The sequence below is a fragment of the Atractosteus spatula genome, chromosome 19 (assembly GCF_055471065.1).
Source record: "Atractosteus spatula isolate fAtrSpa1 chromosome 19, fAtrSpa1.hap1, whole genome shotgun sequence".
In the NCBI taxonomy this organism is placed as follows: domain Eukaryota; kingdom Metazoa; phylum Chordata; class Actinopteri; order Semionotiformes; family Lepisosteidae; genus Atractosteus; species Atractosteus spatula.
The window spans coordinates 13,522,022-13,542,167 of NC_142724.1; the positions used below are offsets into that span (position 1 = coordinate 13,522,022).

General features: G+C 39.6%; 1 protein-coding gene across 1 annotated transcript in view; it reads right to left on the reverse strand.

Annotated features, from left to right (window-relative positions):
* The window catches only part of kcnq2b (potassium voltage-gated channel, KQT-like subfamily, member 2b), an 87,033-nt gene that overhangs the window by 8,996 nt on the left and 57,891 nt on the right, over positions 1-20,146 (reverse strand). Inside the window, exons 11-14 of the mRNA XM_088937577.1 lie at positions 17,458-17,681; positions 15,716-15,763; positions 7,915-8,023; positions 5,474-5,605 (exon numbers count right to left, since the gene is read on the reverse strand). Coding sequence (XP_088793703.1) covers positions 5,474-5,605; positions 7,915-8,023; positions 15,716-15,763; positions 17,458-17,681 — 513 coding nt within the window. The remainder of the gene's footprint in view (positions 1-5,473; positions 5,606-7,914; positions 8,024-15,715; positions 15,764-17,457; positions 17,682-20,146) is intronic.

Genomic DNA, 20,146 nt, shown 5'->3' on the forward strand with positions numbered 1-20,146 from the left:
TGTAGCAAGGGTCTTTTATCTACAGTAGCATTGCCGTTCTGTCTCGGCAAATATCACATGAAGAGTAGCTAGTGGTATACTCATATTGGTGTAGATGTAATATGATCCCATTTGCATTATATAGACATTGTCAGGGCACCCTTGATGGGACAGACTCCAATAAACCGACACTCAGGTAAGAGCCTTGTGTTACCTGTATTCTAACTTTTTATGCATACTTCCAAATTGCATGTTAAAGACTTTCTTTGGTACACTTATGGAATATTGTAACCATCATCATAGTGTTTTACCTCGTACAAGCATCAGGGAAATTGTTAGCTCATTTTGTGTTTCACAACTCTTAGTCCAAAAACTTATAGGTTATTTGGCTAATATTTGTGGTAGTCAAACCAGTACCTATTCTGTGTTTTTGATTGTTGTACTTTATCAAACCGCAGATGCAATGTACAAAAAAAAAAAGTAAACGTCCACAGGGTATATTTAAGGTTCTCAAACTGGATGGCATTCTGAAGGTATTGCTTTTCTTAACTACAGTATAAATACAGTATAGCAACTTAAGGGCTATTTCTTATATTTCTATGCAGATCCCTTGCAGTTCTAGCGTAGAGCTATGTTAAGCAGCTGCTTTCAAGATATAGGTTTACAGTACATAGCACAGGCAGGTTTAGTACAGGGCCAGAGGGATTTCACATTTCCCATGACAATTCAGGTTAAGAAAGCCATGTGGATGAGTGAGGTGACATGGGCACATGCACGTAATGGCATGGAACGATTAAAGACAGACAGAGGTGGAGCGAGACCTGAGAAGTCGCAATGCCTTTTAATTTCTCTTTTAGTGCTTTAAGACTTCTGCAAGGGGTTCTGAAAAGCTGGGCAAACAAAATAAATATAGTCCACCTTTCACACATTTCAGAAACAAAAAGAGCTGACAAAACATTGTATTTTAAATCCCTTTTTTAAATATGTGTTAAAAACTAGCCTAACAGCAATGTGTGTTAAAATATATATAAAAAAACTCCTGCTGCTGCAGTTTCTGGTGAAACAGAATCATACAGTGATGAGAACCAGTCTGTGACCCTTAAGCTGGTTTGTATTCTGGTGTATAAAGATTAAGATAACTTGATTAAATGTATAGAATATATACATAAAATATCTTTGGATAATTTAATTAACAACATGACCTAAAAACAAGTATACAAGTGTGAATACGTATTTATGAACCCTTAGATTCAGTAACTCCTTGAACAGCAATGACTTCATCTAGACACTGTACGTGTATTTATCAGCCTCTCTTGTCAGTTTTTAGGATATTTATCATTTTTCCTCACAGAACTGTTTCAAGACATTGATATTTGATGGTTTCATTGCATGAACAGCAGACTTCAGGTCCCACCATAACATTTCAATGGGATTTAGGTCCAGACTATGACTTGGTCAATCCAAAGTACTGTCGACCATTTTGTTGTGGATCTGCTTGTATGTTCAGGGTCATACTGATGACTCACTTTCAACTCAGCTTCAGCTAATGAATGATCCGTCATTCTCCCCCAGAATCTGCTGATACAACACCATGGTTCATGGTTCCATCAATGACGACAAGCCTTCCAGGCCTTGAGGCAGCAAAGCAACCTCCAACCTTGACAGTCCCACCACCATGCTAAGTGGTCATGATGAGGATCTGCTATTATAAGATAGTGTTTAGTTTTTGCCACACAAATAATTTATCATTTTTTTCCAAAAAGTTCCGCTTTTGACTTGTCTGCTCATAGAACATTCTTATAGTATCCCTGTGGATCGTCCAGGTGTTTTCCAGGTGACAGGAAATAATGTTCTTTTTAGAGAGCAACAGATTCTTCCTGGCTATCCTTGAATGAACCCTCTTCCCATTCACCTGCTGAGTCATGAACACTGAAAACAGCAACAGTGGGAGAGGTCTGTAGATTCTTAGATGTTACTCTTGGGTTCTTTGTGACTTCCTGAGTGGTCATGAACACTGAAAACAGCCACAGTGAGAGAGGCCTGAAATTCTTAGATGTTAATCTGGGGTCTTTGTGACTTTCTGAGTTACTTTGGGATATCTTGGCAGGACAATTGTCACCATGGTCTTAAAGATGTTCCATTTATAGACAGTATAAAAGTGATTGGAGCCCCATATGGTTGGAATTGTTTTGTCACTCTGCCCAAATTGATGCACATCCACTACTCTTCACATTCACACATTTTTTTCTACTTCATAAACCATTGTTTAAAATATTGGACTTGTCAATATAAACTATTTTGGTTAAGCAAGGGTATTGTGGTAAGCAATTGTAATTTCCATAATTTTAGTTGAGGGTCACTAACTTTTTCACACCACTGTATGTCTGACCTGCCTCACGCCTGTTCATCCTTTTTGTAGTCACACATGTACCACAGAGAAAAAGGACATCATCTATCTGTGCTGGAAATCATTATGAAAATATTCTGAAAATATGAAAATCTTTTCTCCTTTTTATGTGCTGCTTAGTCTGAAATATCTGACAGGTTAAAATGTATTTTTCAATGGTCTCCATCTTTGGTCTGCGAATGGAGTTACACCCCATAGTCAGATTCCTTTAAATAAAAAGTCCCATGGTTCATGGGGCAACAGGGTTTTGAAGGTTACCACTATTTACAGTAAAAGAGGATACAATTGTCCAGTGAGATTGTGGAAGTTGTAAGCCACAGTTGCACTCAAATCCCGCATGGTGCTACCCTTTAATCAATTTAAAACAAAATGTTTGCCCAGCTCTGTCATACGTCACCTTTTTAAAAAATGGCATGTGGAATAAGTACGAAAATTGAATGGAATTTTTGCCAAGGCCATAGAGCAATATCTGACATGCTTCACTGTCCTGCATGCTATCATGCATTTGTTTTTATAGCCTCAATTCTCAATTTACTGTACATTGAAATATTCTGCTACACTCTTTTCAGTGCACTGCAGGCATTTCAGCTCAACCCCTTTCATTAGGCTAAATGTCAAGCTACTTACCTGTATGCAACCCCAAACTACAAGTCTGCTGTGCCATTGCTCTTAAATATCAGGGAGCAGACGTCCTGCAACTTTATTACTTCAATCAAAAGCCAAGAAAGCTATTCTATGAGTATATTATTGCATTGAAAATGTAATATATTAATTTGTATAGACTCTTTTGCCACTGATAGCATTACAATAAATTACATGATCTTTACAGCTATGTTGTTCCTAAAAAACATAATAACGTTCATTTGTGTTTTTCAGATTTTAAACAATTCATTGTAAGTTAATTTAATTTGTGACTTAAAAACACAGAGAGACCTGCGATGTGTCGAGCATTCTACAAAATCTCAATTAATAGCTGACGGAATATTAGCAGACTATCTATTAAATCATTATGCACGCTACTTCATCTAAAGTGTAATTGTGACCGAGCTTAAAATTCTGTTGCCATATGTTTCTGATGGGCTCAAAAAGTTTGGCAATCATTGGATCAGAACATTAAGGACATCGACTACAACATCAACGTGTGTAGAGCCTTTTATCACAAGCCTCAGCATGTTCTGGAGTAGTTGCTCAGTTGAACAACCACACATGCAGTAGAATTGTACTGTGGTTGTTACTCAGTTTGCATAACCTTTTTTTTTTTAATTGTCACGGTGTCCAATCTATGCAAACGACTGTGATATTAATTTTGCATGTCTTGCCTTTTGTGTTTGTAAACAAAAAGCATATGTAGACAGTTACAATTATCTACACACTTAAACACTTTCTTATGCACAGGTAACTGTTCCTAAAAAGATGTACAGTATATGCCTAATAATGTTTAAAAATATATTATATGATTTAAAAAAATTAAGTGATTAAGAGTCTAGGGAAGAAATAATTTTACTGGTAAAAGTGCTTTATTGACACTTAATAATTTCTTTACTAATAATGTATACTGTATTTGCAGAGGCTGTTAAACTAACACAATATTTGGAAAAGGTCTCTTATTAGAAACGTTTGCTGTAGGCAGTGTCTCTAAATCCCCTGTTTATGTTGCTCTCTTAGAAAGATGTCAATTTGACTGGAATGATAGACAAAATAAGGAGTGCTTGTTTTGTGGAGAGGAGAATAGTATATGCCTGTGGGGGAAAAAAGGCAAAGATGCCAGACTGTTCTTATCCAAGGGCCTTACAAGGGCACTGTAGCCTGAATTCAGAAAAGGGGTTGATGCTCTGAGTCAACATGAAAAAAAAACGCTCAATTAAAAAAGATGCAGTTTGGTGGATCCTAACCTAGGAGAGTATTGGGGTGAATCTTTGGAAGAGAACATGGGTCCTTTGGATGCATACTTCTTATGCCGGGGAGTTGAGGGGAGAGGGGGACCCACAATCATATCTATCCTGGCAAAGTAAATAGAGAAGACACCGGCAAAATGCAGAATGAAGTCACACGTGAAACTTGTATGACAGACATGTTGTACAGCACAAGGAAAACAAACAGAAAAGAAAAAAAAAACAAGGACAAATAAGTGAAAATATATTCCATACACGTTCTGTGAAACATTTGAATTGCGGCTATTATTTTTTCAAAATATATTCTTTAAAAAAAATCGTTCAATCCTAAAATCCTTTAGTCCTTAAACTGGAATATATTTACATATATGTGGAACCACTGTGTTTACTCAACATATATTGTACTTATTGCGTGAAGGTGTATCTCTTGGATGAGTGGAGAGGAACTGAAATGAATACTAAAGAGGATGCAGGATGAGCAATCCTTTTTACAGACGCTCTCTTGTTTAGAACTTTATTACATTGGCCAATGGATAACCTCCGAAAGATGGATTGAGCATGTGCATCCTCCGCATTCACTGAGTCTTGTTGTCTCTTGGACAATCAAGAGTACCCATCAGATCCGAGGAAATGAGTGCTGCTGAGAGTCTCCTGCACCATGCTTGCACTAGACCTTGAATGAAATGTGCCATGAAGCTCTCTTGTGACAATACCAGGAGCCATCACTCAGATTCATGGGATCTAGACATAGAAGGGGTAATATTCAAGACCGCCTGCTGGGAGGGAGGTGTTTGGAAACTGTTCGATGCACGAATGCAGAGATATTTGAAGGTTGCCCACCTGCTCCTAGAAACATAGAAATCAGACTAACAGGGCTACATTTGTTTTTACCTGGAAGCCTTCAGCCCAGATGATTTAAATGGATGGCGCTGACACACAAGTGGTTTGACTTTTCCGAAGAACACACATGTAGACACCGTGACACATTGCTCTGGAACGCTAACCATGGGACACCCGACAAGGAAGAAGTGGGACATGCAGTGGAGAGCAACGTGGTCCGTCCTGGTGGACAGACCACTGGACCCAGTACGATACTGTAACCACAGGATCTTGGGGGGAGAGGAAGTAGAGGAGGAGGAGGAGGTGAGGCTTAGGTGAAGGACGGAGTGGCTTGAGAGGTGGTTTAGCTTCTTGCCTGGACTGGAGGTTTTTAATCCGAGCCAGCATGTCCAAATGCCCAGCCGAGTACTGCTCTATTACATCCATCACGTCATAAGGCCTCAGGCTCTCCTTGAACTTTCTCTTTGAAACCATAAATCTCATTATGCTGAGGGAAAGAAAATTCCAGACATGAGAAAGGGGAACAAGCCGGACTTTAGCACTTTTAACTCCTGCCTTCACTCTCTCTCAAATCCACATGTGCAGCATGCAAACGTACCAGGAAATACTCAGAGAAAAAATACAAAAAAAATTAACAAAAGCAGAATTTTTCAGCACCCCACAATATCGTCCAGGACATTTGCCATTCGTAAATCAAGCCATTAATTCTGTATGGTACAAATGGGGTTTTTAACAGAAGCTTGGCAGGAAAATCAGATCTTAATCCCACCTCCTTCCGCTCCCTTACATATATACAGGGGTGGTAGAGAGCATGCTTCGCAATGATGAGGTCCCAGGCTCAATCCCCAGAATCTTCAAGAGCTTTATTATGGCCAGCAGCCATTTCACCCTACAACTCACAGCTGGCAGCCCACTGATGCTAAGCAGGTGTGAGCGTACTGGGATACTATAGCTGCTGTCACATCATCCAGGAGGGGCCACTGGTGGTGGTGGAGGGGAGTCCCAATTACCTGTAAAACACTTTGAGTGGAGTGTCCAGAAAAGCGCTATATAAGTGTAAGCTATCACTATTATTATTATTATTATTATTATTATTATTATAATAATTATTCAGTTCATCTCGCCTCCTTGAGCAACTCTGAGCATTTTGAGCACGTCTTCCACCACCCCATCTACACCCTTGAAGCAGCTCCCTGGCTCATTCCTTGCGAATGTGAAGAAAGGGTTCGGTCAACCTCATCCGTACAGTCAGACTGCCCTTCCCTCAGCTAGGCGAGCTGCAACAAAGGACCTTGTACTGTATAAATTTCTGCATGACTTATTAGGATCTGACCAAAGTCCCGAAAGGAAGATAATGACGGATCCCTTCTGATGGTAAAGAAATGTAATTCTGTCATTTCATTTCAGGATGGCTAAGACATGGCATTTCATGGCAAACGTAAATTATGTTTCCAAATAATTTAATAGGACTTGCTCACGTTGTGCCACAAACCACCAATGTATGAGAGAAGTAATTGACACAGTGGGATGTTTTTTGTTTTTCGACGATTTTAGGTACAGTAGTATGAAGTTCAAGAAAATATATTTTAATTTGCTGTATGAAAGTAAATAAATAAAATGTAGTTTACTGTGTATAAAATCTACCTTTAATATATAAACAATTAAAAAAAACAATGATATAATTGAACATTCCCATGTAGCAACTGCTAAACAAATCTACTGATTTTTTGACTAAATTCTCTCACACAATTGACAATGTTACTGAGTAAGCTTGTGGAATCCCAGTTCCAGTCATTTTATCACATGACACAGGCTAAAGCCCATGTCATAGATCCCAACATGCACCAGGGTGAGACCAGTCAGCCTCTACTTTATAATAACAGTTGACAACCAGGTGCAACACAAATTAAAATGCAATGGTGTAAACAGTGTAAATGCTTCCCTAAATGTACTAATTAAATATAGGCACTTTTATCCAGGACAGTAATTCATCTATATTCCGTTTAAAGAGTACAGTAAGTTGCTTTTTATGGTTATTTCTTTGTTGTAATCAATCTTATTATAAAATCTGCTTTTCAGTCTGCTATAGTTTCTATATACAATTATATACAGTACATACTGTATACAGTACATCTTGACTATTGTACATAACTAGTGTACTGTATATCTCTCCATATAAGCCTTGACAAAGCATCTCAAAAACCCATCCAAGACTTTGGTGATATCGGTGGGTCACAGGATTGATGCGGTTATTATGTAAAAAGGATTTGCCACCAAGAACTAAGTTTTATGTTATTTTAATTTATTTTAAGTTAATTTGTGCCAATACTTATGCACAATTGAAATGAGGCGGTTGAACACAAAAAGCGCTATTATTCTAAAAAGGTACAACAAATAAGCAAATAAGTACCCAGAAATAAAAGGGACTTTCTGTACTGTTGCCTCATATTCATGGTTTCATCTCCAATCCTAACTGCTTGAGTATACAGTAAAAATAGCAATTATGATTTCACTGTCCCAATACATATGGAGGGCATTTTTCCAGTATGAATATTCATATTCTTTGTATCTACACCTGTCCCGCTCATTGCATAAGAACAAGACAGACCAGACAGTGTTTGTGCCTGTTCTGTTTTGTTGCATCATGCACATCTCATTTCAATATCAAAGTTTCACATTTCAAATGAGTATTTACAGTAGATCCCTACGGAGGCACAGAGATTTGTTGATGTCCTTTGCCACATTGTCTAGGAAATGAGAGAACAAATCCCAAAATGTTGTGCAATTTTCTCTTACCACACTGCCCGGATTGTAACCTTTAATCCAGGGGTTAAGTCCTGAGTCACAAACTCACAATGGCAGCTCTTATTATCATCAGCAATGTCTTCTCCAGGCAGGCTGGCTTCTAGAAAACACAACAGATGTCCACAGCTCACAACAGCAACAGGACTGTAAATACCAAATTATTCTCCTACAACCCCTTAACCTCCCACCTTTTGTTGCAATGTTTGCACAGAACCAAGCAACAGCAAGACACGGCCATTAACCTGCAGCCCCAGGAGAGGCAACACTCACAGTGGGGTAGGTTAAGGATGGTGTCCATTCATTTCAGTGGCTGGTCATGTCAAAAGGTCCTGGTGCAGGGGTAAAACAAAGCATTATGGGAGCTGACTGCAGAGGTTAAGGGGTTTTAACTAACCACTGTGGCCCAAAAATATGGAGGAATTCAGAGACAACTGTTGTCTCGATAGAAGCAGGCTGAAAATGCTGTACTATACCAGGAAGGAGAGAAATCGAATTTGCCTATAGCCGTGCTGTAATCAATTATTTATACAGTAGTTTTGGTTTGTTTTACAAGCAATCTGCAGCCCAGTTATTCCAATTTTGTTCGCAGCAGTGCAGCACAGAGGCTCAGCAGTTTGATGTTACCATTTGAACTTGTTTTATTTTTTCAAGCCATACGTTACCTGTTGGCAGTATAGGCAATCTGCAGATTCCTCATGGAACAAAGCAGGGAGGTGGCACAAGAGAAATGAATGGAAGGAAGAGGGAATTTCTCTCCAAGTCAGTATACAGTGAAAAATACAGACACTGAGCAGGCTGAAATATGTTTAATGCCAATAAGAAGACAAACATAAGGAAGGGTTCACACTTTATCGTTCTGCTACAGCTGGTAGCTGAGAGGATAGCTCTTACAGAAATATTCCTGCCTTGGAGCCTGCGTTTGGTTTTGGTTTTTTTTTAGAGAGAGAATGCCTCAACAAGCACAGTTATTGTTAAAGCATTTCATGGAGGATTCAGGCGATTCTGCAGAAGAACCTGCTGAAAGCAAAACCTCCTGTTCAGTGAAATGCATAGACTGCTTCCTTTGCAAAGAAGGAAACAGATGCTTTGATATAGATATATATCACAGACCACAACTGTCTGTGCAAATATCTTACAGTACGTTCAAAAAGCAATGTGCTTTTGAAAGACAATCAAAACAACAAAACATACGTTGGAGAACAGATTTTTTGGAAAGATAGATCTAAGCCCTCAGTATTTCATAACAAAGATGACTGTAAAAAATTATCTTTGATCACACTGGAGGTAATTTACACTGTATCAAAACAAAGACTGGACATCCAAATTAAAATAAAATCATATATATTGCTGTCAACTTCAAGGACATAAAATAACAGAAATTTTAAAAGGGGGGCTTACCTATGGCAAAGTTAAAGGCTTGGCACAGTAAAGAAGCTTCATGATGCAGTTTACATTTTGATAACCATACAGAACTGGTTTCTGGGACACTGCATGGAGTTGTTAGCATGTCAATAAATTTGGGCCACAGTGTACACTTCCTACAAGGTTATTATTTTTTTTTTCCTCCAGCAGCTGAACTGACAAACAGTTGGGGAAAAAAATCAAACGTGCTTCAAATGCAATTATACCACAGAGCGTTGTAACAGCGCCGCCCTGCAGGAAGCAGTGTGCGTTGGCCTGAACTGTTCCAATGTTCTGCAGCGTAGGACAGAAGGCCTGCTCCAGACCCAGGTTGGACTGGTAAATCAGGGTCAGTCAGCTTCCTTCATGCAGTTAAGTGCAGGATCGCCAGCCACGGGAGCACACGGCTTTGGTCTGCTTACGCAAGTTATTCATTCGGTAATGTGGAATGAAGACCCTGCATATGCTGATGGAATGTCACTAGATCTGCATGCATGGGTTTTCGACATATTTTTGGTCTCTTTCATTGTTTTCACTCTCCGCTTTCAACCCCTGAGAGAATGTGCGGTTTTCTTACTGATTAACCCTTCAATTGCTGCAAAGAAGTGAAAAGGAGAGACATGAAACAAAGGCTGTTAAAGAAACGGATCATTTACAAAAGAAATACAAGCATTTCATTTTCGGTGCTAAGAGGGCACAGTCCTATAGCTGTGTCTGGCCATTTGTAAAGGACCTCTTTTGCCCATCTCACCAATTCATTACGCTCCTTCTGCTTGTATGAGCTGGCTGTTTCCCGTCAATTTGCACATGTTCATTTTCTAACTCTCTGAAGGTACACCAGCGCTAAGCAGCCCCTTCACTTTATATTGGTATACTTTCACAGCAAAGATTTGCAATCTTTGGCCTCAATCCAGAGTCCCTTCTCGTCTCTGCTTCTTGAATTGCAAAACATGAGCCGCAGAAGGGCTAGACACAGGGTCCAATGTGTAGTTGGCACAGTTGGGTTTAAAGTTGACTTGGACACTTTTGAAAATTGAATCTGGAAGCTAGCCCATATAAATGTGGCCAATCTACAAGTTGCCAAATGGTTTGCTGGGGATTTTTGTAAGCCATAATTGTATGTACAGTATTTAATGCAACCATGAGCATTAAACATTGATGCAATTAAGGAAAAATATTAAGCAGCATTATCATGTGTCAACTACAGGGTGATTTTTTTCATGGTGATTGTGATTTTATTTATAGTCAAACCATGCGGCTACAATATTTAAAGAACGTGAAATGCATCAGATTACCATAATTTATAATAAAGTTTCTCCTCTATGATTTATTACATTTTGCCCATGTGCATCAAACTCTAAGAGCAAACTCTGTGTTTCCTCACTACCTCCACATGCTCTATTGTGTGCAGATTACCCTAGAATACCTGACTGTGGGTGACATAGGTGGCTACATTAGTCTCTGCCATGGATTCTAAGGTAACCAGCCTGGAGGCACTTTTTAAGCCTTTTGAATGGTAGGTTTAGCATTGTCATCCTCAACAGACATTTCTCCAAACAACAGACTCTGCTCTATTATTCAGCCAGAACAAGCACTTCTTCTGTCACTTCCTAAGATATTGTGTGACTGTGGAGCTAGATTAATGTGTATCACCATTTGTAGGTGCTTGTGTTTTTATCAGGTTTTTAGCTTGGCATAGAACTGAAAGACCATTTTAGATGGTCTGATATTTTTTAAAAGTCATCCTGTAGATTTGACACAGTGAAAGGTATTCTTATGCGAACACAGCTGAGGGAAAATAGAAAGTAAAGGAAAGCCAGACTTGACATTTAAAGAAATGACTGCATCAGGTGCTGGGAGATTTCAATATATAGGCAGCAGCTCTTCCTGCTGGCTGTCAGTGCAGACTCAGTTGACTGGGGAGTTAGCCACTTGCCAGAAAGGTCTTGCTTTTTCACAATTTGCAAAAGGTGTTCATTTCCCCACATCTGTAAAAGCTGAGAAATTACCTATAAAAGTGAAAGCCACTGCATCCTGTCATACCTTCAGGAGTAATTTTAAATGCCAGACCTTAAAAGTTCAGATTTTTTCTAATAAGTACAAAGTACAGATTCCTTTATCTTGAATGAACAGAACTGAATAACAGTGTAGAAGCATCAGAAATGTTCTTCTTCCAGGCAAGAAGGTTATCAGTTTCACTACTGAAAGCAATTATAGAACATGACGTGTACATAGATAATTGGAATTCACAAAATGTGTTTTGTTTTTTGCACCAGTTTGGATCAAAGACACATGAAGGTTAAATCCAGGATTATTTTGCTTTGAAACCCTCCAGTTGCACTCGGTTGCATAGAATTGTGAGTGGAAGATATTCTTCTAATATAATTAAGAAATTAAATATATTTTTGGTGTTGCTCTAATTTTATATACAGTAGGCTTAGAAGAGTGTAATTCTATGTAAAATATGATGATATTTTATACTGAACTCTATGTAGAGTAGTACTTCAAACTGATTTTTCTTTCATTCAATGTTTGCCTTTTCTAAATTGTACTTTTCCTAAATACCATTGAGAAATGTTTTTTGTTAACACATTCCAGACAAAATTAATTCACAACTATAGTCCACTTACAGTCCATACTGTTATTGAGTATGGACATCTTCTGCCATATCGCATATCATGTTCAGTGAAGTTAAACTACTTTACCGTTTAAGCAGAAATAACTTAATCCAAACTAGTGCAATTTATTAAAATCAAAACAAAAACAGTTGTGAAGGACATAACATCACTTGGATTCAATTATCAGAGAATACAGGAAAACATGTCAACCCCATTTTGTAGCAGTCAAAAGTATTTCAGGTTTTAAGAGACTATAGGCTCATGTAAACGTCTTGGAATAAGTGAAAAATGTATTTCACAATACTTCAGCATCACGTGTTTTTATCCAAATTCAGCCACATAAAAAAAAAGAAATTTAAATGTTATCATAAAGAAGAGCCTATAGCTTCTGACCTGCTATATCTCATACTGTTACACAGAGGGATTCTGATTTGTTTCCTTGGGTAAAATTCAAATAAAACATATTCCAAAAATGGTTTTATATATGTAACAATGTTCAAAGAATAATTGAAACCCAAAGGTCTTCTATAATAGACAATCTGTCTATTATTCACACTGTGTGGTTTCAGTGGCTTGTGAGTTCAGAATGAGTAATGTATATCCTGAAATGTCAAGCTCAATAACTGTGTGCTTGTAAACCACAAGTATTGAGCAGATGGGAGAAGTGAAAAGAAATGTTTCTTTGTAAGGTTTTTGATTAAAAGTTAAAGTTTAACATGTTGTAGTTTCTAATTTTCTGATAAAACTTTGTGGTTTCTTAAAAGATACTGTGGGAGTCCCAAACACAAAATATAATTACTTAATCACCTGTCATTTCTATTTGTCACTCATCATGGGAGTATGCCAGATTTTGCACATGTGGTTATTTAGTGGGGACAAATATGAGCCAATTGTGCTCCATGGGGGAATGGCCACCTCGTAGTCCAGGTATGGAAAGCAATATGGATCTAAACACAAGGAAGCAGGCTACTCCATCAAGCCTTGAGCTGCTTCTGAAACTGCGCCAGCACCTTACAAAAAGAACACTGCAGCAAGGAGGAAGTCTCATATGCTTAGACTTCTGCTGCCAGATCCACCAGCTTCTAGATAAAAATGAATCGTTCACATGTCGTACAGTTATTGATCTGCAACTTGAATTAGATAATGGTAATATCACAGATTGCAAACAGGTTCAAAGCATTGAATTGTTGTGCAATGTAGGGTAAAGAAGCTGTTTTTCTCAAGGCCTGATATGTTCAATCATTTTAGATTCTACCAAGGTTTAAGACATACTGTAGCAATAGCGTTTGTTGATTTGGGAGCTAGACTGTCCTTAAGTGGTGAGGGGTGACAGTTTTTAGCAAACCAAAAAAAATTACCTGGAATGCCACAAGCAGAATTTTTACAGGTGTATTTTGGTTATGGAGATACAATGTGTTAGTATACATTTTCACTTATTTGTAGGCAGGATACACGTAGATCCACATTTGTGTTTGAAAACTGAGTAGGCCTACTGTACATATTAATCCTTTATGTGTGTCTGTGGCTGTGTAGTGGTAAAGTGTGAGCAATTACAAAGGTCTCAATCAGACAAAACTCTATACAACTATCACCCACCTAACCTCTGATAGCCTGTATCTGTTTTAAAAAACGTTTTTAAAGTCTTTTGATTTACAGAAAAAGTCCTCCCAAATTAAGTAGCAGCAAATTTTGAAATGAAACTCCCCGCCCTCACACACAATGTCTCATATACAACTCATACCCAGGCAAAAAAAATACATTCTGTAGTTCTTACAAAACAATGAAAAAACATCTTCAAAAGGTCAGACGCGTAAAGGCAGCTATTGTACAAATTGAAATATTTGCCACATACAGCAATTTGGGAGAGAATGAAAAAGCCAAATCAACTTGTTTTGTTTAATGGCAGAAAAGGCCATGTGCAATTAAATTGTTGCTTATCTATCCTAAAGGCCTTTGCATACTGTGTCCGATCCATCATTTTCTCCCATCCTCTGTCACGCTCATTATCCACTGGAGGTCTCAAGCAGCTCTGGCAGTGAAGATAAACTGCTATTCCTGTGGAGTCAAAGCTACCCCTCCTCCTTTCCCCAGTTAAAAAGGTGGTCTTGAGTGCAGCCAATATTCAAGAAGTGTTAAAAGCTGGGAGAGTATCACAAGCAGATCTAGGAGCGCGAATTGGATACTGAACTGTACTGAATTTATTTCAGGTTTAATTATTATCAATCCATGATCAGAAAGCCACTTATGTCTGGGAAGAGAGGAAGCAACTGGAAGCTTGTCCAAGGAACACAGTGGGGCATTATGGGGGGGGCGTGTCCAATGTGGAGGCGGAGCCCTGGCAGAAGGGCGACGCCCCGCCTTCGTAGTCCCAGCTGTCCTGGCTTCTAGATAACGAGCCCCAGCTGGGCGGGTCCTTAAAGGCACACTGGACACCCCCCGACGGGACGAGCAGGGCCACCCCCGGAAGGGGGGGGTTCACTGACAGTCCCGGAGGGGGATTGCACCCATGTAAGGTTTTCTTTTTCTTTTTGCCTGTCCCATCATGTACTTTTGCTGGGGCTGGCATACACACTCGCATTTTTGATAAGTAACAGTTCCTGTTTTATTTTCACCTTCCGCACCCTGCTCACCAGACTGGACCCCGCTAAACAGGGTCAGTCCAGTCCGGTCACCACTGTGCTAGTGGCTCTTTTTTTCCCAGGCTGCACCCTGTTAATAGGGTTAGTTACTGTCATAATAGTCATAGAAAATTCAGGATAGACCCAGGATAGGACACCAGTCTGTCACGGCGCAGCCACTCACACAGTGAGGAGGGGGGTGCTTTTTGGAAATGACACTCACCCTAGACAGAATGTCCCAAAAAAATCTGAGCTCCTGAAGATAATATAGATATATATATATAGACACAGGGCAAACATACTGACTCCACAAAAAAGGCCCAGAACCGAGCTCAGTACGATCAAAACGATAATGTCAGATCTTGTTCCAGTTCCATAACCGAAGGAACACTATCATATAACAGTAGAAGGAATGATGGAATGTGCAGGTGAAACAGGGAATGTTTTTCAACATGTGAATGCGTTTGGGTTTTCTTTGGCTTCTCTTCAGGCTCCTTAGCAAGAGTCCAACTGGGCCGAAGTCCTATAGCCAAGGGTGTGACTCCTGGCTGTTTGAGTGAGGTCTTCCCTCCCTGAGTTAATTACAGTAACCCAAGGGGCTGCTGTAATGCCTGCTGCATGGGCAGCAATCACAGGGCAGGTGAGCCTACATTGCATTACAGTGTATCACTGTAAATAGGAAACTGCTTGAAAGGCAGGGGTTTGCTTGTCTCCTTCCTGAACTTTTATTAGTACCTCCATTTTAAAATTGAATGATGGATCACTCTCAGTAAACAAAGACCCTTCAGGATTTGTTTTTTCTCGTTGAAATCCACTTTTGTGCTTTTGCGCAATTTAAACTGCTTTGCTGACCAACTTCAGGAAGCTTTGCATCACGCCAGTACTGTTCAGGCTAGTGAATTTCTTGCATAAAAGCTTTGAATTTTCCCCATGTATTAGTGGAGATTTTTAGAAATCAGCATTAGATGGCAGTTTTCAGAGGTTAAGTGGATAACAGAGATTTACACCTATGTGTAGGCTCCTGAGCCACGGAGAAAATACTGCACTGTAAACAAGGCAAAAACACTATATACAGTGTATAGTACAATGATACTGCATATAGCACTTTTGGAGTTTTTGTGGTACAGAGTGTAACCACCCAGTCAATGGCCTGACCTGGCGAGCTCTTCAATCTGTATTCTTCGTCCTGCATCTCAATCAGCACTTTAGCACAGCATCAAACAGAGAAATGAAAAGGAGTTTGTGAGGATTGTGTTGTCCCATAAAACAAAAATCTTTTTTTTTTTCAATTCAATCTTGGAACATAAACACACAGCATGACTCCAGCAACACCAACAAGACATGGATACTGAAGACAATGGTATCTAATTAACATTTTCACCAAAAAAACAATAGAACAAAAAGATATGTCTCATCAGGGGGCCAAGATGCGTATCAGTCCTGCTTTTTTACATTTGCTGAGAATTAGTATTATGCATTTGTGAAAATAGTGGGATGTTATGAATGAGGCTGCATTAACCCTGTGGTTTTGGGACAGCCATGTTACCCCTGCCTGTTCCCCAACACAAATTGAACATAAGAACTGTTTGACTCAGCAGGTTTTATAACCTTATCTCATAGAAGCCAGGCCAAAGCTAGAATCTCATTTGACAGGAAGTCTGCCTAAGGAATTGTTTTCATGCCTCAAGAAACTCACTAAAACAGCATAAGTACTAGGATATAATATACTGTACGTACCCAGATGCACACACACACTCACATTTCTGACTACACACTGAGTTGTGTGTGCATAGTGTCAAATGCAAAATGAATTTAAGAACAAAAGCAAAAGGGTAGAAATGCCTTGATCACAAACGTCATCTTTCGTGTTTTGGGGAACCCCCTTGCTATCTCGATGAAAAAAAAAAATGGACACTGGCATACAGCCCCAGATTTGAATGATGCTAGTACACCTCACTCTGTCCTTCATAAATGAAAATAGAGAACAACAGTTGCACCACAAGAACAGAGACACGTCATTTCCCCACACAACAGTAAACACCAGATTGTATCAGCTACCTCAGCTTGGTTTTCAAATTTATGTCACTTAGCTTATAAAACTGGTTATCAATATAATTTATATCCTGTACAGAAGTATTTTCAGTATAGTATTTTAAGCATGTCTACATTTCAGTGACACTATTCTGAATCTTTTCAATTTGCCTTCTTGCAAAGGTTTTCAAAGTTAAAAAGAGGATGTTGCCTGTTACAAGGGCAAAAGATGAGTCTTATAATAAAAATGGTACATTGATTTACTGTCTCATCAAAAAACAGACTTATCCTATCAATAACTGTCTAGACTACTGCCGGCAGTACTGCATCTTTATTTAGAGATAATTGGAATGAGACAGGCCAATGGTTTGAAGAGAGTTATAAAAAAGAAAGGTGTGCCATCACAGCTATGATATATTAGGATATTCTGATGTAGTCACTCAAGGCCTAGGTAGTCAGATACCACAGTATACAATACAGTATGTTCAAAGCATGATATCACAAAAAATAATAACTCAATGACTTTGGACCATAAAGATGTCACCACACCAAGAGCCTTGCTAGCAGGATATCTGTAAAATATTAATGAAGTTCATTATATTCTTACAGTACTTACTATCTCCTGCTAAATTCTCTGACTTAATAATGTGTAAGAAGTCTATGAACTGTCATTTCTACGTTTCTATTCTGGTATTAAATACTCGAGCCTTATCAAATTTTCTGAGCCAAGATGGATGACGCATGAGACAACAGGCCCAGATCTTTCCTGGGTTGTGTTCTGGGGAGTGACTGACTTACCCCACTGCTGTCCCAGGAAGAAGAGACAGGAACTAAAGACAGTGACAGAGAGGCGTAGACACTCTCACCTTCCGAGTTCTGGCGAGATGCGGCCCCCTTGATGCGGAAAGCCTGGCGCGCCCGGCTACGATCGCCGAAGCTCCAGCTCTTTGGCACCTTGCTGGGGCTGTCCTCCATGCTGTTGTCTGCGCTGGGGGACCTGCGCATGGCCTGCCCCTGGGGGGAGCCCTTGCCCTTCGCCCCCGAGCTGCGAGGGCTAGAGAACACCCGCTCCTTCAGGCTGACTTTCTGACTGAACAAGAAGAAGACATAGAGGCAACATTTACCATGCACCATGATACACTTTTCTCAGGATCTACAGTACATTACGAGCCTGAGCAGTACTAGAGTGCTGTAGTGTAGGGAGCTAAGAATAAGATGTGCAATTGTGATGTGCTCCAGTTACGAAGCAAGTTCAAAATGATCAGGTTTCATCTCGGAAATCAACCGCATTAGAATTTCCACATTTGTGAATTCATCTGGAATTGGGATCTGTAGATGGGTAGGACAACATCAGAAGGCTCTGCGCTTTGATTATCTAAGACAATGCAAAGGTATTAGCAGGACAAAAATGATTTTTTTGTGATATTGCAGATAAATAGCCAGCAGCCATATCACCCTGCAGCTCTCAACTGTTTAACCCCTGAAGCTCAGCAGGTGTGAGCCTGGTCAGTACCTGGATGGGAGAGCTCCTGGGAAGCTATGGTTGCTGCTGGAAGTGGTGTTAGTGGGACCTGTGGGGGGCACTCACCCTGCGGTCTGTGTGGGTCCTAATGCCCCGGTATAGTGGCAGGGACACTATACTGTAGTGGGCGCCGTCTTTCGGATGAGACGTTAAACCGAGGTCCTGACTCTCAGTGGTCATTATAGATCTCCGGGCATTTCTCGATAACAGTAGGGGGTTATCCCGGTGTCTGGGCCAAATTTGCCCCCTCGGCCTTTACCGTGGCCTGATTGGCATGTATGATTGGCTTGCACTTGCCCTCCGATGGACTGGCGCCCCGTCAAGGGTGTACCCTGCCTTGCGCTGGTTGCTGGACGGGTAGGCTCCAGCTTCCAGCGACACCGTATGATATACTGTAAAGCAGTTTGGCAAAACTGGAATGGTTTCAATAGCTCTTGGAAGAAGGACAGGCCCCAAGACAAAACGTCATCAACAAGTTCACAGCCAGACAGATATTCTGGCTCTCTGCCTTTGCAGATAATTCAGGCAAGGAGAGAAACTAGAACATGGGCAATAGGAATCAGTCTGGGTGATGGCTGTCGGTCCATCACAACTCAGTTTCCAAGCTTCTAAGCACCTTTGATTATATCACAGATGGAGTTTGAGAAGTCTACTTTACTTTCCATTATTTTAATGCTTGCCTTTTTTCCTTTGAGGTCTGCTCTCTGTAATTTTATTGCTTTCCATGTTATTTTTTCTTTCAAATTTTAAAATGTTTTTTAATTGTTTAAACTTTAGAGTTAGCATTTGTCTTTAAGGCTAAGTGGAGGGATCATAATTATCAGCCGTTTCACTCATTCATGTGCACAAGATAGCGTGTGGACACTGGAGGGGAAAGGACTTTAGGCTGATATTCCTGCATTCCTTGTTTAGACTTTAACCCACGATTTCAGGAAAATCATAAAGAAATTCCTTTCCCACTGTCCAATGCATATGGGAAGCTCAGAGCACACTGCAACGTTTCAGTGTTTTTTCTGAGCTTGATCTCAAGGGTAAGGACAGCCAGCAGAAGGAAGAGATGACAATTGCATTTCACTTCTATTTTCACCGCGATCTCAGGCTTTACACTTCCTTCTGTAAACCTTTTCTGCATTTATTGCAAATATTTTAATTATACATATCTTATGCATTTAATTCTAATAACTTTACTTTCAAATGGAAAAATTGGTCTCTTATGTTCTAATACTGCAGGAAAGCCAAAAGAGAGCCATGATTTAGACATGCAACAAATGTGTTGGATTTAGTATTCTAGTATCTGCTAGTGATGAAATCTAATCTTTATAAATTATTATTTTATTTTCAGAATTAAATGTGAATCCTAATCTTTTTTGATTGCATTAATCAATCAGTGATATATGTATTCTAGACCTAAATACAGGATTTAGATTCTGGATATCAGTGGATTGCATTTAAAAATGAAGTACTAATGGTATATGTAATACAGCATGCATGCCAATAGATGTGTTATACAGGATAATCAAATTTTTAGGGTTTGTATAATTTCTATTTTGTGCTCAGTTTCCACCAGCACTCAATTAGGTGCCAGCTAGCCAGAGGAAAAACAGTTGGGTCAGTTGGTAATTTGAATTTCTCTCAATTGCTATCACTAAAAGTCCACATACAGCAATATAGTAATTCAGCAACATATGGTAAAAAAAGACATTGATCTCTCTTACCTCTTACCTTGTTCAGTATTTCACTGGCAACCTTATACATTGCTTGCACACATATTAATTACACATCTCACACTGAAATTACACACAGTAAATTCACAAGCAGGCATGCGCATGTACAGAACATCACGCCTCCACAAGAAACAAGGATACAGCAATAAATTAACGCCAGAGATCATGTTCTCATTGAGGTTACCCAACATGCATTATTAGATGTAAGATGATCGAATGAAAGCTTGAGATCTGCTACAGGCCCTGGGTTAGAATGCTCTCGGATGGGAAGCTGTGGTTACCTGATGCTTTCATGTGTGCTTTGCCTAT